The sequence below is a fragment of the Pelodiscus sinensis genome, chromosome 11, assembly GCF_052426305.1.
Source record: "Pelodiscus sinensis isolate ZL-2025 chromosome 11, ASM5242630v1, whole genome shotgun sequence".
NCBI classification, from domain to species: Eukaryota; Metazoa; Chordata; order Testudines; family Trionychidae; genus Pelodiscus; species Pelodiscus sinensis.
Window position 1 is genome coordinate 10,949,297 of NC_143062.1, and position 25,820 is coordinate 10,975,116.

At 45.2% G+C, this 25,820-nt stretch overlaps 1 protein-coding gene across 1 annotated transcript in view; it reads right to left on the minus strand.

Moving 5' to 3' along the window:
* Nucleotides 1-23,681, minus strand: part of NT5DC2 (5'-nucleotidase domain containing 2) — a 68,182-nt gene extending 44,501 nt beyond the window's left edge. Inside the window, exons 1-4 of the mRNA XM_075939415.2 lie at nt 23,229-23,681; nt 7,917-8,101; nt 4,828-4,902; nt 3,076-3,131 (exon numbers count right to left, since the gene is read on the minus strand). Coding sequence (XP_075795530.2) covers nt 3,076-3,131; nt 4,828-4,902; nt 7,917-8,101; nt 23,229-23,553 — 641 coding nt within the window. The 5' untranslated portion in view covers nt 23,554-23,681. The remainder of the gene's footprint in view (nt 1-3,075; nt 3,132-4,827; nt 4,903-7,916; nt 8,102-23,228) is intronic.
* Nucleotides 23,682-25,820: the final 2,139 nt, after the last annotated feature.

Genomic DNA, 25,820 nt, shown 5'->3' on the forward strand with positions numbered 1-25,820 from the left:
GCCACTGGGTGCAAAGCCAGAAGGGAGTGTGAAAATATGGTTACTTTCTTTTATAAAGTTATAAGCTCCAAAGGGGAGAAGAAATGGATTGTAGCATGAAGTCTGTTTTGATCACCACATGGCATTTCCTCATATGCACAAGTTTGAAAGAACAGAGATAATCTTCCATAGGATTTTTTTTAAACAGGTAAATACGCTCTAGCTTGATTGAGAAGTTTCTCTATAGTTTGAGTTAGTCAACATGGGAAAGGTTCCTTATCGGTCTCTTTCAAAGAGGGCATGCATCATTGAACAGATATGGCTGGCTTTCATCTTGCCACGAGGCCAGACTATTGACTTCTCTAGTACTTCTTCTCAGAGATACAGCACATGCAACAAGGACCAATGTACAGTCTAAGTTAGTCAGTACTATATAATTAAGACTCCAGGTAATTATTGTATTACCTTATAATGGTGAAAAAAATGTGATGGCATAAGGAAAAGTTTCATGTAGCTTTGTATAACTTGTGCAAATATTTTAAACGCCGAACAGAAGCTAAAATTATAATCACCATTAGTTTTAGCTTTCATAAGCCAAAACGACTGTCTCTGTAAGACTAGAGAACCTGGCTAGACCTCACCTAATGTGCCCCTAGTATTCAACCAATCCATATTTATGTAGTTTTTTTGCAAGCTATTTACTCAAGCCAATGATGGCTCTTTCCTTCTGACTCAACAGATCAGAATGTTATCTTTGAAAAGAGTTCTTTAGGTTAGTCTATTTGTTAAAAGAAAATTTAAATATTTATACAAAGTCATCTTATATAAATAGCTTTACAAAAATGATTTGAAATAACCATTTTATACAGGTTCACTGATGTCCCAATGCCTGGGAACCATAAACAAGGCAGTGTTGAAAGAAAGAAATTGTCTTTGATTTTGGAACTCTGCCTCTCGTAATCTTGTGGTTTTAATGTAATCAGAGCTTAACTGCAAAGAGGCGCTGTTCCACAAGTCAGGTCTGTGCTCAAAAACTCAGGAAACAAAAAACCCACACCATTTTGAGAACTACTTATATTCAATCCTAGGAATAATAAAAAAAAAGTCCAGGAAGTTTATTTCTTGGGGACAGTGCAAGATGGTTCCCTACTGTGGAGTCCCTCATGCTTTGTTGGGTCTGGTTCAGATATATAGGATATTGTTATGGTAGGAGAACAGTCAGAATGATTTAATTTTTTGTAAAAGAGGATTTTCTTGCTTTTACCATAATATTGTTTAGAGTCAAATCCAATGTACTTACTTCCACAAACTGTTTTTAAGAACTGCCAAGAGAGCCTGTGACTTCAAATGGGACACACAGATCTAGACTGTAATTAAAATGAACTCATTGCAATCAGCAGGTATTTGCTCAGATTAGCACCTCAAAAATTGGCCCTTACTGATTTAATTCCTTAATTTTAAAAAGTTCCCCTGCACTGTCAATTTGTTTGGCAGAGCTGAATAGATGCATAGCATCAATATTTAGACCAGCCTTCACTGCAGAGAGTAAGTGCAAGGTCAGGGGATTTGTACATATGCATTGAGTGGAGAATCAGGTACCCTGTACAGCACTGCTGTTGGGAGTTACACGTTCTTAAGAGATATTACACCACTGCCCCACTCTTGCGATCTTAGGGGAAGGGCTGAGATATGCCTGTGTCCCACAACGTGATGCAGAGAGGCATGCTTCCATCCAAACTGCATACAAATAGCTCATGGCAGCATTCTCTAGCCACCTCACCCGCTTGGAACATTGTGCATTGGCAGCAACTTCTGGGCTTGTCCCAATCCAAAGAGGCTGGGGAAGAGGGAGCAGGGAAGCAACAGCCCCCCCCCCCCCCCCCCCAAAAAAAATTAACAGTGAGATGTCACTGTGGCAGAGAAAAAGGATGTTGACACCCATTTGTTACTTAGTTTAGATCCCAGTCTTGACAATTCTGCCCATGACATGAATTCTGCCCTTCCCAGTCAAATGATGCTGTATATTGTTAACAATAAGGCACAGTTGTTATTGAAGGTGCTGAGAGCAGCAGTGAAAGTCTGCAGACCTATGTATGGGAGTTGGAAGGGGAGACACAGAATAGACAAATTCAATACTGAAAGCTTCACCATGCCCCCTCAGTATAAATGAATTATTTGCTAAACATTGGCAAATGGTTGATGTCCCAAAGCAGACTTTAGAGGAATGGTGTGGCCATTGGCCATCAGTTGTCTGTGACGTCATGTGGAACCAGCCAGCAAAAAAGAGCAAAATATTATATTGCATTAAGGGCTTCCGAGTTTTTACTTTGGAGCATTTGCTCGTTATATTTCTCTGTAGCCATCTCCTGGCTTCTAAAAGGAGGGTCCTCAAGTCAAACCATGCAAGGTGCTGAATTGGTTCAAGTCTCCCAGGCAAGTCAGTAGGACTGGCTGGAGTTTATACAACTAGACAGGATTTGACCCTGAAGAGCTTTTATATGAAGGGTGTCACTCCAGCTGCCAGGATGCAGCATGTAGCGAAAGAAAGAGGGTGGCCAAAACAAACTGTGTTGGCATAGCAATGCTCTGTTCAAAGACTTCTGGCTAGTTGTTTAAGAAAGGAACTCCCTATTACTTGTCTCTGCACTTGACTCAACTCCCTCTCCTTCCTGCAAGAAAAATTCCATTTTTAATCTCCAAACAGCTTTCCAGCACACTCCTTTCAGATAGGCTTTTTTTCATGTACAGACAGTTGTAGGAGAGTGAGTCTTTCCTTAGTTCAATGACTTAGTCAGAAAAGCTGTCCTAGGTAGACTCTGCAACAACTTGCAGACTTGGTGGGCAAGTGATCAGATGTGTCATTGTCCATACAAGAAATTACATTCACTCCCACACTTAGCTCCATATGCTTAACAAAAGCAGCCACCTGTAACTGCATGTCAGGCAATAGCTTGGAATCATTACTCAGCAAGTGGAGACAGGATAAGCTAGAGAAGGGGACGTGTAAAGCAAGCACTTAGCAGACGTGAGATTTTGCACTCCATCTTCAGCGTGAACCCTGGGGGCATTTAGTAAGTGCATTTATATTTGACACACCTATATGCAGTCCCCAACTGGACATAATGGAAAGCATCAATCTTCATCAGAAGACTCTGTGAGGAGAGAAAGGTGCAGACACATTATTGGTAGCATGTGGTATAACTTAGCCACGAAAAACAGTTTAAATGTTTTGTTTTGTTTTTTTTTTAATTATTTCTTTGGGACATCAATAGAGAGAAATTAAAACTAATTTATTCTGAATGTATCTTCAAATTGTGCTTAAATCACTTCGCTCTTCATTGAAGCATTTAAGCAGCATCATAGGGAAAAATGCCAAATTATGATGAATTGAAGTATTATTTAATATTACATTCCAATTCTGGACTTAGTGCAGACTTTTTCAGGAGGAAGAGGAAGGAAGTAGAGCAGTTCTTGAACATTAAGACAATCCTTTGTGCACACATAGCAAGTGAGGGGCTTATGTGTAGAAAGCTCTATAGCAAATCAGGTTTTACTTAAGCAGACTAATAATTCAAAGTTTTTTTTGCCAAATCTTATTTTCTTTTTGCACTATGCACAAGTTCCAATTATTGTATCAGAACGGGGGCATTAGGCCTTCCCTCTTTTTGCATTAATCTTCCTTATTTCCACGGTATTTGTTCTTTTATTCCCCCCAACAATACGCAATAGCCAGAATGGAATTTCTTAACCAAGGGTAGCCTCAGAGACTAACCCAGAATCAAAGGTAACAAGTGTAGTATCAAAACGATCTGTCCCTTCATCACTGAGTGCAGGTTACATTGGCCCCGACGTTCCTAAGTGAAAAGGCACTCCCATATCTAGCATAGTGGCATACTATTGTCAAGCCTCCATTCCAAGCTTTGAGCAGGAATGAGCAGTTATGCTCAAAGTACAGAGGCAGCACACTCCTTTCACACAGGGCTTTTCATGTGCTTTCAAATGAGAAGCGAGGCAGCCTACACTAGTACCCACCCACTGAAAGAATAGTTTACTTGGCGTATGAGCAACACGTACTCTTATTTCAGAGATCTGTGCTTGGATAGTAGCCAGCGGAGCACAGAAAATGATCTGACAACCTCTTCTGCTGCAAAGTCAGAAGCTACATTCAGGGTAGTTTATCAGTTTGAACATTACAGCCTAGCGGAGGTAGAAGACAGCTTGGGAAATCTAAAATGCTGGCATTGCTCTTTAAAAGGGTACCTTGCATATTGAATCAATTCATACCTGCCCCACAACCCACCCCTCTGCTCCCTCCTGAATATCAAGCTATTTGACTGCAACAAGGTGATGTCACTTTAAGCACGGTTCTTTAACATGGTTGTCTAAAGTTACTGAAAAGAGAGGATTAAAACAAAAAGCGTGCACTTCCTTTGGGTACTCCTAAGGTACATACATCTCTTGAACATTGCAAGACTTCAGAAGGAAGGCCCAAGAAGCTACAAAGGCTTAATGAGTTGTTCCGGCACTTTGTTTCCAGTACTTGAAGTAGGAAAATTTTAAAATCTCCCTTTCAGTGAGCAACTGCTGTGGCTACAGAGTCTTCATTGACTTAAAAGTTATTAAAGTAAGACAGAGATGTAGCCAGCCTTTTTTATATTAGTTCCATTTGTCCCAAGGAGTTTACAAGAGAACCTATGCAGGACAGATACAACAATCCCCACTACATATTCTGAAAGCTGTTCTACCAGATGTCATCATTACAGGACAGAGACGGCATTGAGTTAAGTGACAGGCAGATCAACACTGTGCAAGGGAAAGCAAGTATGACATGCAGAAAATATCATTCACCTTTTGTACATCATAATGAAGCCCTCTGATGGCAAATCCCGGAAGATAATCATATTTCTTGAGTCCTTCTGGATACTGAAAAGTATTTCACGAGAAAGCAGTTAGTCCAGGTAAGCCATACCAGGTAACTAAGGCAGTTTTTCATGGGACAAGAGACTGAAGAGTTTGGCATACAGAATCAGGCCCATAGTCCATCAAATCCCAGAACCCTCCATCCAACAGTGGCCTGCATGTACCCAAAAAACCCTGAAGTAATTACCCAGATCTCAGATTTTACAACCTGGATGGTTTGCTGGGGCATCTGATCCCCCAAGTCCTACAGCAAACAGCCAGGACCCTGAAAACAGTTACTGCATCTTGAGATGGGTTTGGTAAGGGGATTTTGAGCCTATCATATAGGGGAGGTTTCTCCCCAAAGAGCATGAGAAAAAACTATATCAAGCCACCAATTTCTGAATGACTTTAGTAAGCTTTGGCATTTTCTTTTTTTAATAGAAAAGCTATTTCTAATTTGCTGTTCTTGTTAGAAACTGCAGACCGTGAAATATCTCAGGGCTCTCTTCCCAGGTGTGCAACAGACAACTGCATTGTGTCTGCTGTTGCTCAGAGCTCCATCAAGCAACCACCAAGTAAAATGTACATAGTGGAGTGCTTTTCTGGGTAACATGAAATAAAGAGTCTTGTCAGTTGTGATGTAGTGTCAGCATGTTGCTGGTTGCTATGCTTGGGCTGTGGATGACCCATACTGGCCTGTCTGTAAGCACTGCCCAGCGAGGGGTGCCTTGAGGGCCCCCATGACAGTGACCGAACTGGTCCTACCAGTTAAGGGAAGGGACGGAACAAAGGAAGTGAGTGTTGGGGGAAGGGCAAGTCTTTGGCGGGAACCATGAAGGAGACAGACTAAGGAGGGGGTTGGGAGTGTAGGGACCCAGGCACCCCATCTCAAGGGGTCTGAGGCATCCTGGCCCGAACTCCTATAGCCACATCACATCTAGGCTGTGCTATATCCTGGAGAAGCAATAAACCCTCCTCTATTCTACTGACTAGCAGAGCCTGTTCTTGCTGCTACGGAGCTGCAGGATTGGGGGGGGGGGAACCCCAACACGCTGTCACATCAGTTTCATGTTGCTGCAGTTGGGGGAAAACACAGGCAATTACTGGAGCTAAGCAGTGGGGGATGACACCCCCCCCCCATGCCCCGATTAGGGATATTAACGAGTAGTCAACTATCCAATAGGCATAAGTTTATAGGGTAGTTGACTGGAGTATCGACTACTCGTTCCTCCCACCCTCTTGTTACCTCAGAGAGGCAGCAGGAGGGAGAACAGGAGCCAATGCTGGGGGAAGCTGGCTTAAAAGCTGGTTTTCCCCAGCACTAGCTCCATGGTGCCGGCTCCTGAAGCTACCCCCGCTGCGGCTCTCCATAGCGGTCCTTATCGACTAATCATGTAGTTGATACAATTTGTACTGACTGCACAATTAGCCAGAGAACCGCAATTTAACATCCTTAGCCCCTATGAACTATGAACTATGTAAAAGGGAGGGCTAAGGGCATGGGGCTTGAGAAAAGTTGAAGATTCAAATCCTTCTGCAGCCCCTGCTCTCTCACCTAGTCACAGTCACAGGCTGGGAAATGGGTCTAGTACTGGAAGAGCATGGAGCTTCAAGTTTCAGACACTCTCTAGCTCTGCACTGTGCCACACGGGCGGGCAGGCTGGATTATAAGGCTAGTGGGCCAGATCTGGCACATGCCATATCTTGCCTGCCCCTACTGTAGCCAGACAATGAGGTAGATATTCTAATAACCTCCATTCTCCCCAGCATCTGGGACTCTTCAGAGTGTTCTCCCTGGACCTTGCTAATACAGATTCTCTCTCTACCTGACTAGTTTTTCATGGCTGCCTCTGGCTAGTTGGTATCTGCTGAGTTTTCCAAGTCCCAGTAACTATAGACATTAGTCGATATCATGCATTCATTCCCCATTTTAAATTGCTAGCATCTAGGCCACCCACAGACTGCCTATTTGAATTGCCAGTGAGTTGAGTCATATGGCTCTTAGCCTACAGTGCACAGACTGTTCATGCTGGAAGTTACATACAGAATAGGACTGATATTAGCCAAGTTCCCTAAAGAAAGATCATAAATAGGTTGCATTTATACTGGACTGATCCCTACATACCAGAGATCCTAATACGGTAGAGGTGGTAAGCTGGAATTCTTTAGATGTAAAAAAAAAAAAAAAAAAAAAAAAAAAAAAAAAAGAAGATGCTTAACTCCTCAGGGTCTTCTGGAAATCCTAGCATAAATTGTTTCTTTTGATAATTTTTTTCCAGCTTCCACCCCAATTTTAAGATGGATTGTTACAGGCCACAGCCACGTCCCTCCACTTAGTTTTACGCCATTGGGAAAGAACAGGAAAGGCACAGGAAATGAGGGAAGGAAAGAAAGAGAGAGATGAACGTGAAGTCCTAAATGACAGAGGAAATGCCACTGCAAATCACATATGTTCAGGACACTAGGGAAAATATTGCAGCTTCAGCCACACATACAGGAATTTGTGTATACTGGAGTCCTCAGCTTTGCCCTTTCTTAAACATAAACCTGACCAATAAAACAAGACAAGAGAACATAGACATATCCAATGGTATATTTAAGATATTACTCTAGAAAACACGTTAAGTTCCATATAACTGTGAAATACAAGTACTGTATTACCTTGCTGACACTAATTATAAAAATAAAATCACTTGTTTCAAGGGCTACATTGGACCATCATTAGCCCAAGACTGGCTGCGGCCCATCTTCTGATCTGGGATTCAGAGCAAAAAGGGGGAAGAAGACTGATAATTTTAAGTAATGGCGAATCTTTGAAGATTCTCAGACATTTACAAAAGTTACAAGAAGTCCCAAGGAAGAGATTAGCAAACAGTGTCAGTTTCATAAAAAAAAATTAAGTATCATCATCATAGACAGTTTATACACACACACTGGTAACAAGTAAACTTTACTGAGAATGCTTTATCAAAAGGTTGAGGAAGAGAAAGCAGTAAGATTAATGAACAAATCCCATCCTACTACCAGAAATTTACCTTGTACTGTTCAATTAGTATGTCTCTGGCAGTGTTGAATATCATAGAGTGTAATAAGTTAGAATATTGTGCTAATGTATAATCATAATCAAAGCCATAGATCTCAACATCTCTTAAGCTGATCTCATTATTTGCGTAGATAGCAGCAGGGTTAAGGAGACTGCAGACCCCTGGTGGAAGCAAATCTGGAAAGGGAGGGAAAAAAGAGGAAGCCGTAAGTTATTGGAAGCAGTTACTTTGTAAAACAAGTTTATTTTCCTCCTTCCAAGGAAAGATATTTGTAACCCTGCTGTCAAAGTCTAATCAGGTTGGACCACCCTTGGGACCTGATCTGAAGGAGGGAATTGGCAGGGGACATTCCCATAGCCTGCAATTAACCTCCCAGGATGCTCCCCATCCCTGCAGTTGGCTCCACTCTGGCCCCACTGTCACTGGGCTCCAACCTGCAGGGCTTGGACTTGGGCTCTGGCCTGCTGGAACTCCCCAGGACAGAGCATCCCAGACTCTGTGGCCCCGCTTTTCCCCCGCCCGGGACAAGGTTCACCTGTCCTGCTGCTGCCCCTCCGGCCTGGGCTCCCCAGAGTCAGAGCTTGCTGGCTGTCCTGCTTTTGCCGCTCACTGGTCCCACTGCTGCTCTGCCTGACCAGGGCTCCCCAGGGATAGGGCTCCCCAGCTGCGTGGCCCCATTTCTCCCCCACCTGACCACAGCTCCCCAGGGATGGGGTTTGCACGCTCTGGCGCCGGGGTTCTGATCCAGCACATCGTTGGTCCTGCCAGACCACAGATGCTGACGGACCAGAGAATCTCAGATTTCAGAGGTTCAACCTGTACAAAAACGACTGAAATATTTCTCCCCACCAAAAGGCATTATCAAGTTTCTAGCCATGCCTAGTGAACATGGAAACTGTTTAAAACAAGATTATCCATTACAAGATGTTACTTGAGTTCGATAAAGATTCTACATAACCTCAAGTAAAATGGATTTGGGGATTTAAGCCTGACAAAATTTCTGTATCACAGCAGCTAGCCCTGTGCTGCTGTGCAGGATGTGCTCTGTTACATACATCCTTTTGTTCATATTTTAAACCTCCAAATAATCTAGACATCAGTTGTAAGAAATCCAGAGTTATTAAATCAAAGACCTAGAAAGAAGATTGTTTGCGCCATGAAACTAGAAAGACGTCACATAAGAGAAATTCAGATTTAGCCTAGTTGGTTATTTTGTTTACTCTTACTTCTCTCTGCTTCCCTACACACTTGAGAAAGATAATCAGAACACACACACACACACACCCATCAAGACTAGGCTCCTTGAGTATGGAGCTGATAGAGACTGTTTATCAGAGAGAAGCAGAGACCCTACTGCCAAAACAGATGGCTCAGACTTAGAGAAGGGACACTAAGTCAGTGATGAGCACAACGTTGAGTGCAGTTGTATAACGGCACAGAAGTGTTTTTAAATAACCGGGCTGTTCTGAGTGCTTGCGTATCCTCTTGCCCAACTGGCTACAGCGACACCACATCGAAGCTGGGCAGATAACATCTCAAGCTTGCCACCATCCAAATGGCCAACAGCAATTATAAAAGTGACATCCTTATGTGAATGGCTCGCTAACTACAAAAGCAGCTTCTCCTCTCTTGGAATTCCCACCTCCAGATCAGCTACTAGAAGTGGGCCTCTTCCTCCTTGATTGGATCCACCTCGTCATCTCCAGCTTGATTCTGGCCTGCATATTTATACCTGCCTTTGGAAATTTCCACTGCATGCATCTGACGAAGTGGGTCTTTGCCCACGAAAGTTTATGCTCCTACACTGCAGTTAGTCTACAAGGTGCCACAGGACTCCTCGCCGCTTTTGCAGATTCAGACTAACATGGCTACCCCTCTGGTCCTTATGTAAGGCTCTCTAACTTTGCCCACGTGGGCGGGATGGGGGAGAGGGAGAGAGAGAAGGGACACAGCAGCACATTTCTTACCCCTTCCCCATATGTTTATGAATGTTTTTGTGATTTAACACACCAATGGAGGTATTTTTCAGCTGCCTCTCCTCAGAGGTGAGCCTCTGTCATGGGATCCTGCGTACACTAAACCTCTACTCCAAAATCAAGTCTGATTCTTAATACGGAACAAATCAAACTGTTGTACATTAGCTAGTGGCACTGGCTGGTTCAGATTAAGACGTAATTCATTACTGTTACAGAAAAGATGAATCTTCCTGTGAGACAGACAGTCACCAGTACACCTGTCGTTGACAGACCAAAGTCAGACTACTATCACCGAGTATTCAGTGATAGTAGCTGAATATTTAGACAAAGCAATACTTCAGCTAGTTGAGGTAGGAAAGGGGAAACCAACATTATGAGACTGTACCTGTCCTCTTGGTCACAGCCCCTTTCCCTGATTAGTTTGAATTTTTTTTTTTTTTTTTTTTTTTTTTTTTTTTGCAAGAACAGCAGCAGAACAGTTATAATGGAAAACAACCCTGAGCAGCTGAATGCAAGAGCTCTAACGCCTAAGCTGGAGACAGGGCTCTGGGAAGAGGCTGAAAATGGGAATGTGTTTGTGGACACACAAGTCCTTTACTTATCTTCAAAAAAAAAAAAAAAAAAAAAACCCACAGCGCAATGTAAGTAATATTTCAGATTGTTGTTTATGAGGTGACAAATATTTCCGTTGAGAGAGAGAGAGAGTCTCAATTTCCTCTGGCCCTAAAAACAACTCATGGAAGCTAGCCTCTCTTCTGAGAAGCTGTGTGTTATGCAGATTTTTTTCATGGCTGGAGACTGATTTTTTTTTGGGGGGGGGGGGGAGGGGGGTGGACGAGAAAGCAAGAGGACCAACATAGATCTCACCACAACCCGATATAAACCTGTAGAAGGATGAGCTCCTTCCTCTCCTGCTTAAGTCAGGGTAAAAACAACCAAACCACTACACAAGCTTGCACCACACATCCTGTGACGCTTTGGGGTTCAGCCAAGACCACCACTTGCCCTGCAGCTTTGGGTGCCTTAAATGCTATGCTGCTATGGCTCTTGGCCCAGAAGCCACCAAAGTCAGCAGACAAGCATGCAGGTCAGACCCCGAATTTCACCGAGCAGAAACTGTTTGCAGAATTCCCTCAAATTATTTCATCCTGAGACACTCTGCTGGCCTTCCCATTGCTGAGTTAGTCATCCTTCTCAGCCCCAGCAAGTGAGTTTTTCTACTCTCTCTCGTCTGGCACCCTCAGCATGTCACTGGTGCTGAATCAGAGAATTTGCCAGATTTGGGAGGTCGATATTGAGACATTATGGGGTGATTAGAGCTAAATAGCAGCACAGAACTCTAGGAGCCAGGACTGGTGGCTATAAACAAACTTCATGGATATGTCCAAGTTTCCCACGGTCCCATGATAAGCGGACATCTGGCTAACTCAAATCATGCTGGACCAGACAGTGCAGAACTAGAGAGGTTCGACCTGTACTAGTTCAGGGAGTTGCCACAGAAACATCAGCGTGTCAAACCATCCAACTAGAAAATTGGACAAAGTTTACACCAGAGCTCGGGGATCTTCTTTTGGCTGGGGGGGACACAGACTCTCAGAAAAAAAAATCAGTCCGGGCCATATACACGTGAAAAGAAGGGGGGGGGGGGGGAAGCGCAGCACCCTCACTGACCTGGTCCTCAACTGAGAAGCAGGGGGAAGGGGAAAAGACTCTCACCTCCCTCCCTTCATGCTCCAGCCCTCTAGGCCCTGAGCTGAATTAACTGTTCTGGAGGCCCAAGGCTAATAGATTTTGTGGGAGGCTGCTGGGGAGCAGGGTCTGGGCAGAAGGTAGGGAGTGGATTGGCAGTCTGGGTTGGAGGTCGCAGGGGATTGGAGTGGCTACCTGGCTCTGGGCTGCCCTGCACTTGCAGGCACTGCCATCCGCTGCTCCCATTGGCTGTATTTCCTGGCCAGTGGGAGCAACGGGAGTGGAGCCCACGAGCGAGCACAGGGACAGAGCTGGATCAAGACAAGCAGTGGGCAGGATCTGGGCCATTAGCTGTTGGTGCCCCATCCCTGCTATAAGCGGTAAACACAGGGGGGTCTGAACCTCTAAGGTAAGGATGGGGAACCTCAGGCCCATGCAGCCCCCCCGAGGCTCAGCTCCACCCGAGCATTGGGGAAATCTGCACCCTACTGCAGGACTGGAGCACACAAAACCCACTGCCTAGGCCCCACTAGATTCTGGTGTGGGAGGGGAACGTGGGGAGTGTCTGTCACCTTCTCAGTCAGAGGGTTTGGGGGATTTTTTCGCTTCTCACTTGTGTGGTCCCCAACTGATTTTTCTGTGGGACAGTGGCCCCCAATCCAAAAAAGGTTCCTTGCCCCTGCTTTCAGGATAAGCAGTTAAATTGACTGCCACAGTGCTCCTGTATTATAAAAGTATATCAAGTAAGTAAGGCCTTTTATGAAAGCCGGACATGCACCGGTAAGCAATGCCATTGTGAAGTGTGTGCCTCAACACAAGGAGGAGTTATGGATGCTCACAGATAACATCAAGTCTACGTCAAATACGGAGAGGACCTGGTTCTCTCCCAGACAGATGGGAAGGAAGCTGTCTATCTGCGTAGACTAAGCATTACACAATCAAAACAACAGAAGCCCCCTTTCACACACAAGTCAATAAGGAGATAGGAAGGCGAGGGGAAAGGAAGAATAGCAGCAAGCCTTCCTACTTCTTGAAGCAGTGTCAATGGACTCTGGGAAGACAACATTGCATCTCCACCACAACAGGAGGGAGGTTTGGTCTGGGGTTACTTTTCAAAGGTTACTGGACCAAGAAACCCCACAAACAGGGAGAGAACCCAACCCCATAGCTGTCCGTCACTTGGAGAACAAGGGGCCTAAGTTCTTGAAGTCACAGAACACCGGGTCTTTCAGCCAGGTGGGAGAAAGTCTCTGGATACTGAACATAGATGAGAAGCCTGCTCAGGGAGACTGCATCTTGCTGAAGTGGTTTGAGTCCTCCAATAAACTTGCTTTTTTATTATAAATGAATTCAGTGATGTAACATGGGGAACCCAAGGCCTGGGGATCTGATGCAGACCCCAGCTTGCCTGGATCCAGCCCCTCAGACTTAGATCTCTCCCCTCCCCATCAGCCTTCGGGAGCCCATGCTGGTGTTCCCCCCCCCCCCCAATCACTCTGCAGGGCTGGAGCACACAAAATCTACTAGCCAGGGGCCCCCAAAGCTCTGGTGTGTGAGGGGAATGTGGGGAGTGTCTTTCTCCTTCTCAGGTGAGGGCCACATGAGAGGGGATTTTTTTGGCTTGCCTCCGACTGATTTTTCTGGGTGTCATTCACCCCCAACCCAAAAAGTTCCCCACCCCTGCTTTAAAGGAGCAAGAAACTTAACGTCTCAGAGTGTTCCAGGCAGAGTTGGGACACAGCAGGGAGACATCTAAGGAAGTCAGGTGTTGGGGTTCACTGCTGGTTACTTGCAAGGGAAGACTGAGGCAGACAGAGCCCTGAAGACTTTGCTGGCAAGGACAGACAAGCTGGTGTGTCAGGGAGCTGTCACAGAGCGTGGCAGCAGTTACGTTCTCGCTTGCTGGGGGTGAGGCGGGTAATATAGCATTTCAATTCTGGGCAGAAGCCTAAGCAGGAATATTTTAGGGCCCCCACCACACAACCCCTCTCCTCCTCAAAAAAAGAGAATGGAGACCTTGAGATGTTCAGGGCCCTAAGCAATTGCTTATGCCTAATGCCATACATTGGGTCTGGGAACCTCGGCAGTATGCCATGGGGCAGCAGGTTTTGGGGAAACCTGGGACTGAGTGGGTATTTGGGTCATTATATATAAAAAAATCTGGGCAGCACAAGTCAGGGTGTGAGCTGCATGCTGATGGCGTGAGAGCTGAGCCACAGCAGAACAGCATGTAAGGCACCTAGAGCTACAGGGCAGGCAGTGACACAAACCTTTGCTGGACTGAATCCCAAAGCATTCCCACCTCCCCTCAACTGTAACACTATATGTAGATTGACTTCTAGCTCTGCAGCTACATAGTGCTTTGCTAATTATAGTCCAGACACATTGTGGTGGTGTGCAAAAATATGCAATGCTACGCCTGAGCCATGACTCTCCCGAGGAGGAGGGAAAAAAAAAAAAAAAAAAAAAAGACTCCATAGCTAGCCATCCCACAACTGTCACCAAGTTAAAAAACAAAACTGCTGGTTACTTAGATTTTTAAAAGAAGGACATTACCCTTTTTGAGGTGCTTTAGGCTTAGGGAACAAGTTTTATTTGTGTACAACACTGGAGTTAGCCACTTCACCAACTGTGTCTCTGAAACCTATCAACACGTCTCTCCTCTCAAGCCTACATTGCCGTGTGGCCTCTAACATTATTCCACTCAGACTCCTTAGGTAGTCAGACAATACTACCATGCCATTGGCATTCACATACTACATGTCCTCCCACCTAACTTAAAGTCCCTGAGGGAGCCAATGCTGTAACAGAAAAGCTTTTTCATTTTCACCTTCGATATACCATGTTGTACTCCACACAATCCAGTCTCAGATGTCTCCCCAAAATTACATCTCAGTCTAGTGTTTTTACACAACAAGCTTACTGGAATGGTTAGGATTTTTCCCTTTCCTGAAATATGCTTCTCTCCAATTTCATCTTTACTTAGGACAAAGAACACTTGCAACATCACTTGGCCCTGGATAAAAAGATCTTAATCCTCTATACAGTACGTGCCTCTCTCCATGTGTCTGACTGCATCTTAGAACAAAAGCGCCAGATGCTAACCTGTGATACCCATTGAAGGTAGGCTGTGTACTGCACAGAGGCATATTAGGTCAGTACACTGGCCTGGCATACATATCAGCTTCATTATAAATCATTCTCTCTTCTGCAAGGAGAGAGGCTCAGCTTTGTGTCACAGCTATGCTCAGAGGCTATGACAATAGCCTAGGACATACCCAGATGGCAAGCTGTTCACTGATATGACGACCATGGCTCTGATATGAGCATCACCACCAGCCATCTCAGCACAAGCTATTTTTTTTCCAGCCCAGGATTTCTTATGACTTCTAGGAAATACTGAGTCCTCACTTTTACACTTGAAACAGCACCCCAGCTACTTTTATCGTCATGTCATTTTGATAAGTTATCATGCAGATCACATCAGTGGACCTCCCATCTAGGTACCATTGGAAAGCTTTTCAAGTCAGTGAGTTCAGCTGGAATTATGAAACTGTGTTTTGGCAAAATAACTCCCAGTTCAAATTCCCACCTTCTTTCTACTTTGTAGAGTGGACTGGCACTCTCCCTTCTAGGCCCCACACCAGTGAAGACACTACAGGACTTGCCTGTTCCTTGTACCCTGAAGTGAATCACTACTGGGGACAGGGAAGTACTGAGGTTTTAGAGAGGTACCGATCCTGTATTAACAAATATTTGTTTGATATTCTCCATGTCTCAAGCGGTTACAATAGCTTGCAGTCTCACATGTAAGTCAGTATGTCTAGCTAATTGCACAGGAGGAACATGGATCTGAGTTCCCTTGTAATTGTAATCAAATGTGATTACTATTACAAGCCATGAGGAATGGCTCTTCCAAATTCTGCTATGCTCACGGAACTCCCTGCAAAAGAATGGAAGGTGTACATGCATGTCACAGAGCTTATCTGACCCACTAGAAAAGTAACCTCCAGCCTTTTCAGCGCAGACACTGAACATATTCAAAGAGATCATGTGACTACAGTTAATACTCGGAGACAAGTTCTGTGTCCTATAGAGCTTCCTTTCCCACTCTGAGGCTACATCTACACAAAAAGTTTGCCACTAGAGCCTATGCAAATGAAGCACAGATTAGCATGGTCTCACACTTCATTTGAATACTCTTCAATCCGTTTTTTTGCACAAAAACAAGCATTTCCTTTTTGCGCAAAAACCCCTTTTGTGCAAGATCCGTATGGTATCCAGGTCCTAAGTGCATCCCTGATTCATATCAGATTTGAGGGAGGGGCCTGCACCTCCTCCCCATAGCAATGCTGTTTATTCAAACTCCTGGCTCAAGGAACACATTTTCAATTCATGATCAAATACAGTCACTCAAGGGCCACAATTTTGCATGTCAATAGCTACAATTGGCCCCAGGGCCAGGATCTGAACAGCACTGCGCTAAGTGAAGGGCTCAGCATTTAATGAGTCTTTCAATTTACACTTCAATCACTAGGTCAGCACCAGAAAGACTTCATTCCAGGGCAGGTAAACACTGGGGTGCTCCTTGCCCAACAGCTCCAACGTTTAAATAGGTGATTCCTGGGAAAATGGATGAGAGGCTAAAATAGGAGAAACGTGTGGAAAATGGCTCCTACAAATGGGCTAAAAACAGTGCTGCTCTTTGTGCTGTAATCCTGTAGCATTTTACAGTTATCAGCAATATCATAGCTAGTCACTGTCTAGTCAGCATTTTATCCAGGAAGCAAGTGTCCATCTCTTAAGCCATAACCATTGTATGGGTGAAAAAGAACAAACTCTAGAAATAAAGGAACTTCAGACTTTGCATAACTGTAATTTATTACAACAGCCTACTAACTCTGCTGTGGTTAAGGAAGCAACCACATGCCATGTTAAAACATGACTGCTCAGGGATTTGTCAACTCATGACTTTACTCTCGGTGATGAAACTTGGCACATGCACTTCAGCTGGAAGGCAAGGGCATTGGTTAGATACTTTTTTCACTTCTGCAACCATTAATATGCCTGCAACACTCTTCACCCACTAAACGTGGCAGGTCATCTGAAATACCGAACAGCTGCTGGTGCTAATTTATGAACACCCCCAAGGTTGTAACTTGCATTGGTCTTGCACAATAATGTCTCAACTGTCTGAGACCAATAGTACACTTGAACCTCTTTAATCCAGTAACGGTGGGAAATAGGCTAAACTGGATTATGGACCATGGATGTTTCCTATAATGAAGGGCAGTAGGGGTGGAGTTGTAGGGTTTGGGACAGAGGCTGTGTGAGGGGGATGGAAGTGGAGGACTTACTTGCTACCCCGCTCCCAGGGGCACATGTGGTTCCACGACCCCCACACCTCCCAGGATCTGCCCCCCACTACCTCATGGAGTAGAGGAGGAAAAGCCTCCAGACCAGCACTTTGCTGTGCTACCTTCCCCCCTGCTGGGGAATAGGGAGAGGGGCAGCATACACAGATGCTTCCTCCTTCCCTGCCAGGGTCCGAACTATGGGCGATCCCAGATCAGGGACACCCGACTACAGAGGTTCAAGACACCGTACCTCACACCTAAAATGATAGCACAGTTGTGAACAGCTGGTCCATTTATTGAAAAATGAGTGAAAGCTTCAGGATTCCATATGACCAATATCGATTTGAAAAAAGTCTGATCATACTAGATGCCGAATATTTCCTGTCATGTGTTATGCATCTTCAGCTCTCATGTTCCCACCATTAGTGGATGTGTGTGCTCTGTAATTAAGCAGATGAGAGTCTCACAACACTTCAATGTCAGAACCAACATGGTGTAGAACAGCCCCTCTGTGTCCCTAAAGCTTTTAAAATACCATTTGTTTCTTATTACTTGGTAAGGCGTGTGGCAAGCTGCACTATGATTCTTCCCCAAGTCCTCCATTAAAGAGCACTCTGCATGTAAATTACTTTGATATTTAATCACTTGTCTCAAAAATGGAATTAAAAACCCAATTAGTGTCTCCTTTTGTTATTACTTCCAAGTGTCTCTATTATTTGCCAAAGTGGTACTTGGTAAGATTTAACATAGTCTGCAAAAATTTAAAGCAGCTAAAAGAAACGTGACTAAAGCAGCCAGTGAGAGGGACCTTGCTCTTATGGTAGCCACTTTCCAGCACCACAGAAGGCTCTGTGGTACCAAGGCAGAAGACTCCTATCTTGGCAAAGGCCAACAGGCCCACCACTCAAAGCATCATTCTAAGAAAGGGCATTCAATGACAGAACAGGATGTTGAACGAATGCTGAGGATTTGACTTTGTTGCGTCTGACACAGCAATTTCATTCTAAAAAACACTTTTCAAGTGAAGATGGGGTATACACACCAGGCACTTCTCTAGAGCCTTATAAAGAGCTTCAGAGATTTCCCCAAATATAGAATAGTGATAGAAATGTAGCCGTGTTAGTCTGGGGTAGTTGAAGCAAAATGCAGGACAATGTAGCACTTTAAAGACTAACAAGATGGTTTATTAGATGATGAGCTTTCGTGGGCCAGACCCACTTCCTCAGATCAAATAGTGGAAGAAAGTAGTCACAACCATATATACCAAAGGATACAATTAAAAAAATGAACAAATATGAAAAGGACAAATCACATTGCAGAACAGGAGGGGGATGCGGGGGGGTGGGAAGGGGGAGGAAGGAAGGTAAGTGTCTGTGAATTGCTGATATTAAAGGTAGGGAGACAACCAAGACAACCACCTAACCTCAAGATGATTCTTACCAACCACCACAGGACATACCACACTAATACCAACCCTGGTACCTTCCCTTGCAACAAACCCCGTTGCCAGCTTTGTCCACATATTCATTCTGTGATATCATTATTGGACCTAACCAAGTGAGTTATAAGATCAAGAACACATATTCCTGCGCATCCAGAAATATAATCTATGCTATCATGTGCCGAAAGTGTCCGTCTGCTATGTACATTGGACAAACATCTCAGACACTTTGCCAAAGGATTAATGCCCACAAAACAGATATCAGACAAGATCACAAAGAGAAAACAGTTTCTTGCCACTTTAACCAGAAAGGACACTCTCTAAATGACTTAGCCACCTGCATTCTGCTACAAAGACCTTTTACATCTGCACTTGAAAGGGAATCCTCTGAACTGTCATTCATGTTAAAATTCGACACTTGCCAACAAGGACTTAACAAGACTTTGAACTTTCTCACCCATTACCAAGACAGTTTCCCCAATTATCACCTGTAATACCATTAACTCACAAACATCCCACTCTCCCTACCTTTAATATCAGCAATTCACAGACACTTACCTTCCTTCCTCCCCCTTCCCACCCCCCCCCCCCGCATCCCCCTTCTGTTCTGCAATGTGATTTGTCCTTTTCATATTTGTTCATTTTTTTAATTGTATCCTTTGGTATATATGGTTGTGACTTTTCTTCCACTATTTGATCTGAGGAAGTGGGTCTGGCCCACGAAAGCTCATCATCTAATAAACCATCTTGTTAGTCTTTAAAGTGCTACATTGTCCTGCATTTTGCCCCAAATATAGAATGAGGGTAACGGAGATAGAAGTGACTTCCTTAAGGTGACAGTGTCAATAACAGAACTGAGAACTGGAACTAGAGATCCCTGACTTCCAGTCCTTGCTCAATCCAGGACACTTTGCAAACCTAAACTTCAAGTGCTTTGTAAAGCGCCTGTTTGTAATAGTAACTTTGACCATTTAGATACTAGCTCTGCCCAACAGAAAACTTCAGTTAAAATCAACTTTCATGAGTAGCCTATGGCAAGTGATGCTACACTGAGAACCACCAAGACAGAATCACCTATTCTTTGCACTTTTCTGCCTGCTTGAGACCTGCAATGTGTTCAGAATGAAAATCCACTAGACCAAAGATCTCTCTGCAATGTACAGGAACCAATATAAAAAAAGCCCCAAAACCTCACTTTTCAATTAGATACTAGTGTAAGAATGGGAGATACTCAATGAGATTTGCAGTATAACACAGACACAAATATCCATTAATCCAGAGTTTACATAGTTGTGTTTTTTATGCAAAGGTCAACCACATTGAGCAATAAAGTGACATCCACCCACTTCAATGCTCTGCATCACTTTTTCCAGCCTCGCTGAGATTCTCCAGTATCATGTTTTCCATCTCTTAACTAATATGGCCTTTTCCTTGCTTTGGACCTCATCTTTCAAAGTGCCCAGCACCCTTCTCAGCTTGGAACTGTGAGTAACAATAGGTGTCAAGGAAGACCCTTCCAGATCAGTGATAGAGATGCATCCATGTTAGTCTGGTTTAGCTGAACCAAAAGACAGAACTATGTAGCACTTTAAAGACTAACAAGATGGTTTATTAGGTGATGAGCTTTTGTGGGCCAGACCCACTTCCTCAGATCAATTGTGGAAGTGGGTCTGACCCACGAAAGCTCATCACCTAATAAACCATCTTGTTAGTCTTTAAAGTGCTACATAGTTCTGTCTTTTGTTCCTTCCAGATCAGGCCTTTCTGCATGCTTCAAACTCATCAGCTCTCGGCTCAGCCATAGCTTTCTTCAATGTAACCTATTCAAAACCACTGAACCCATCCAAAAGTAACACCACTTCCCCTGCAACCTCACCTCAGAAACTCTGGTGTCTAACCTCACCCCAACATATTTTACAGATGTGGGAGGCATGTTGGAGGTCAGCTGCAAAACTCAAATCCACTCTCCACAGAAACTCACATGCTTGCCTTCCTTTCTTAAATCCCTGCTGTAGTTGAATGCTTAATTTGTGCCAGGGCTGAGCCCCAGCAAAGCACCTCTAGGCTTGGCAGCTCATAGCTTGGGCACCTTTGGGCTTGCTGCATCAATTACGAAGGTAAAAAACTGCTCCTCTTTCATTACAAATTAAGCATTGATTTTAATCCCTCCCAAAATCCAAGTTAAAGCTTCAATTTACCATCATCTCTCTGCAGCAAGACTGGACATGGACATATCTAATTCTCCATAGCCAAGTCCTCACTTGTTTTCCACTTCTGTCAGAATTCAGTATTAATCTCAGTAACACTAACAAAACAATCAGATCTTATTCCCTTGAACTCCTATTGGTCATAAAACAAAGGAACTGATTTACTGATTCAGATTACATCCACCATGCCCAATGTTCTGTCTCCAGCAGCAAATAACTGATTTTGTTCCCTTTATCTGAAAAAAGCTCCTAAACATACATGGGCAATACACATTATTGTTAGTAACTGGCCCTGAACGTGGTTGAGGGAAGGAAAGAGCAGGGTGACATCTCACCTCAGCTATAACAGGATTATTCCCAGTAGCATGAGAGTTTTGTTACTCTCGATATTCCTAAGCAGCTCATTCTTCCCAGAGTGTGCTTTGGCCATATTACATTTATACACGCTGGTCCCCGTATTTTAACAACATTAACAAGCTAGAACAGCTGTTAGTATTTAAAATGTTTTTGCATTGTGACATACCATACATAAAGGAAACTGTATTGAAAAAAGTACACAATAAGTAGTGGAAGTGCATTATTCCAGTCACAACAGCTTTTGTGTAGCTATTTTTTACTGCCACACTCAAACAAACCATGGTACAGTATAATGCATGTCCAGTACTCCAGGAAACGGCAGTGAACTTCTGAAGCATGGTGCTTCCCCCCACCAAACTGCAGTTTAGTGTGTGTGTATAAAAACAGAAGTTCCCCTATATATTATTACTCCGTTCTAGATCACTCAATCTGCAAAGAACATTAAAACATCTTCTGGGTTGAGAAGTGGCATCATTAATGAACATGCAAACACTAAAGCTGATTATTAAAGGCATAGCTATTAACATCTTGATAATGAAGGGAAAAAATGCAGGAAGCTGTGTTTCATGGGGGAAGAAGGGTGTTCCTAACATACAGAATTTGTAAGAATTACCTAAACATGACACTGATTCATCAAGGATCTCACAACGTTTTCTATTACAGCCAGTCTCTCAGATATTCACTATTCAAACACAGACCCAGCTTTGGCACTGAAACTTGAAACAACTGTTAGTCAAGGAGCAAACCTTTGACACCAGAATTGGGGCAAGTTGGTTTTAGTCAAACAAGTTATGGAACACAAAGAATTCAGGATTTTTTACCTTTTTCCTGCCAGTACTAAAGAACTGTTTTTGTGTGCGTTTTTATTAGTCACAAGCTTATTTATACAGTACATGGTAAATACCTTCTTGAAGATTTAAGAAAAGCCTATTCTTCTGCATGCACTTTTTTGCTCCACATATTTTGCACTCTGCATTTGGTACTGCACTAATCCTACTGCACAGATATCATACACACAGAAATGCAGACTCTTGTAATGATATAAGTTAGCAACATCAAGAAGTCTGCACGTGAGGTTGCTAAATAGCTTTTACCAACATAGGAGAGTATTCAAGATTTAAAGTTTTAAACTGAGACGTTCTTACTCTTTTAATATTAGCACAAAACAAAAGAAAGATGAGCTCCAAGAAATTGCTAGAGCAACCTTAGGACTCTGCAAAGAAGTTCCAACTTGTCAATGTAGGTTTAAGAGGAACATACCCATTCTGATAGCATGTACCTAACACTTCCTGTGTACATAAAGTACTTACCTTAGCACATCCCACTAAGGAACATATAGAACCTAACATTTTATAGCTTTCCTCCCCCCCTCCCGTTTTAAGCATACCAATGACAAAAGCAGCAAAAACCAAACAGCAGCAGCAGTCTTCAAAGATGACTGTAAACAGAAGCACTTCCTTCCTCTTAACAATAACAGCCTTACAAAGAGCTATTTCACAGTAGAAAAAGGAAAGTCAGATTGTACCTAGTCTTGTATGGGTGCTTATGGCATTCCAGAGATTAATAAAACCACATGAGAAAACCCTCCAGTATGTTGTGCTGGGTAAGGAACTGTCTACCAAAATGTTTTAAGAAAATTTAGCAAAGAGACTTGGAGGCTGAAGGTTTGACAGACTTAATCACAGAACAGGTACAAGAGCTGCTGACATTTATCCAGGCATAATATTTTGATATGGCAAGTAGTCAAGAGTTATTCTGCATCCACTGCCTTGCCCACGCTAACAATATTCACTCATAACTCACCACCGGTAAACAACCAGTGTCAAAAAGTGCCATCGTCCTGACAGCCCCACGTGGCCGATTTGGCTGGGGCGGGTGCCGTTAAGGACGGTGGCTGTTCGTTCCCGTTAAGGTGATGCTTTTGGAGAGCGGACGCATGTGCAGGACAATCCGGCCCCGCACCCCCGCCCCGGGCCCGGGCCCAGGGGCTGCCCCCTTCCCCCGCTGACGGGGACGCAGCAGTTTGCTGGCGCACAGCCCCGGGGACGCACGTCTGGAGAGGGGGCATTTTCCCCGCGGGGCAACCGGCTGCCCGAGGCAGAGCCGGGACGGAGCGACGTCTGGCAGCGGCTCCCGGACCTCGCCGTGCCGCAGAGCCGGCCGGGGCGGAGAGGCTGGCCGGGCACCGCAGAGCCGGCCGGGGCGGAGAGGCTGGCCGGGCACCGCAGAGCCGGCCGGGGCGGAGAGGCTGGCCGGGCACCGCAGCCGCCGCTTACCGTACACCAGCTTTTTCATCTCGTGGTATCTGGCCCACAGGTAGGACTTGGTGTCGGCGCCCTCGGCAGGGCTGGGCTGGCTGCCCAGGGGCCCGGCGGCGGCCGGGGAGGGCTCCGGGGCTCGGCGGGCTCTGCCGGCGGCGGGCGGGGGTGGGGAGTGCCCCGCAGACTGGTGCTGAGCCCTTTGCTGGCGCCAGCCCGCCCGCCTGCCCTGGCCGGGGCCGCCGCTGCAGCTCGAGCAGAGAACGGCGGCGGCCAGCGGCAAGCCAGCCCCGTTGCCCTTCCCCAAGCCGCGGCCCGCAGCCCTGACTCCCGCGGCGGCCATGGCTTCCCCGCGGCTGCCCGGCTCTCAAGGCGGCGCCGAAGCCCCGCAGCTCAGTGCGAAGCCCCGCGCTCCCATGCGCCGCCTGCTCCACTGCCCTGCAAAGCGAGCGCCCAGCCACCCGCCAGCTCGGGCCCGCGAGAACTCCGCGCCGCCAGCCAATGAGCGGCCGCGCGGGGCGGAGCGAGCAGCCAATCGCGCTGGCGGCAGAAGAGCCAGCGTTCGGCCGGGGCGGGGCCAAGGGAGTGTCGCCCAAGCAGCAAGCCCGGCCACACCGCCGCCACGTGTGGGCCCCGGGCCGCGCGGCACCACGGGACGTGTAGTGCTCCCAGCTTCCCACTGAGCGCACGGGCGAGGCGACCGACGAGCCCCGAACTACTGCTCCCATGAAGCATTTCGCGCATGGAGCTGGAGGGTATTTAAATGTTGTTTATTGCAGCTCTGCGGTCTGCGGTAGCGATACGCAAGGGCTTTGCAAGGGGGCGGGGGAGAGAGAGAGGGGAAGTTGGTGTGCGTGGCAGCGTGGGGGTAAAAGGGATGTGTCTTCCGTTCTTCTCAACTACTATGCCGAGGAAGGAACGGGAGACTCCAATAGCTTGAGTTATTTCCAACAGCATTGACCACCGAGGAAAACACAGGACGATGGAATAGATGCATACCCTCTGCTCCATATTTAGTTCCTATGGCCTTGTCGCTATAGGGGAACTTAAGGAAAAGCTCATTAGTGCTACCACCACTTTGCTGGACTGCTGGGCAGCCCTATTGTAGACATTTCATCCTCTTCATCAATTTTTGCAATTCAGATTTGAAAACTCAATAAAAAAGAAAACAAACGTGCAAACAAAACCCCCAGAATCTTGCAGAGCATTATGGAGACTAGAGCTCCACTGGTGCTACCATAGATGTAGTCAAAACAATGTTTAAAGGGAAAAAACTAAAAACAATGAATAATTCTGCAGCACATTATTGACTAAACAAATGCAGATGAGCTTTCATGGGCACAACCCACTTCTTTCATCTGAAGAAGTGGGTTAAGACCATGAGAACTGCCATTGGGCCAGACCAAAGGTCCATCTAGCCCAGTATCCTGATTTCCGACAGCGGCCAATGTCAGATGGCCCAGAGGAAGTGAACAGAACAGGAAATCATTATGTGATTTTTCTCCTGTCATCAGTTTCCAGCCTCTGACAAACAGAGGCTAGGGACACCATTCCTGCCCATCCTGGCTAGTAGTCATTGATGAACCTAACCTCCATGAATTTATTACTGCTTTTTTGAAACTTTCAGAGGGGTAGCTAAGTTAGTCTGTAATTGGAGACAAATAAAAAACAGTGAATAGTCTAACAGTACCTTAAAGCCAAACAAAACAAAACCGTTTTGTAAGTCTTCAAGGCGCTGCTAGACTATTCATTGTTTTATAAGTTTTTTGAATCCTGTATGTTGTGAACCCTGGGCTGTGCCCACGAAAGCTCATGATACCATCTGCATTTTTTCTTAGTCTCTAAGGGTGTTTCTACACTAGCCACCCTAGTTCGAACTAGGGTGGCTAATGTAGCCATTCGAACTTACAAATGAAGCCCGGGATTAAAATATCCCGGGCTTTATTTGCATGTTCCCGGGCGCCGCCATTTTTAAATGCCTGGTAGTTCGAATTCCCTGCACAGACTAGGTAGTTCGAATTAAAGCTCCTAATTCAAACTACCGTTACTCCTCATAGCAGGAGGAGTTCTGTAAAGACCCAGCACTTCGCCGCCCAGTTAAAGAAACAGAGCCGTGGCTGGGTTTTTTTTTTTTGCTCAACAAAACGTGCCTTTTTTTTAAGGCAGTGCTAGAGGTTCCGTGGACAAATAAAATTGGGAAACACTGCCCTTATGTATCTCAGGGTTGCATCAGGATAAAGAAAGATCCTGCAAGTCAACATGTTGTTTCATATTTTTTCTTTAAATCTGTTATTAAGCCCTTTGGGACAACCCCCCTCCACACTTAAACTGAAAAATATCCTACTGTGCACTCAGACTTAACACTGGAACATACTATAGTGCGCATATTTGGTCCAAGTACAGTGGCCTGTTAATTTATTATAATGGACTGGTGTATGGTCACAGCCCGTGAAGCCAATCTCATCAGAGCCTGGCTCACAGGAGCGGCTCCTAGGGGCCAACAGTGCCTGGACTCTGCCCTGGAGGGCCTCACGCCAGGGCCCCCAGCAAGGGGCAGCCCCAGCCCAGGCCCTCCCCTCAGAACCCGGCCCCTGGGCGCCAAGCCTTGGG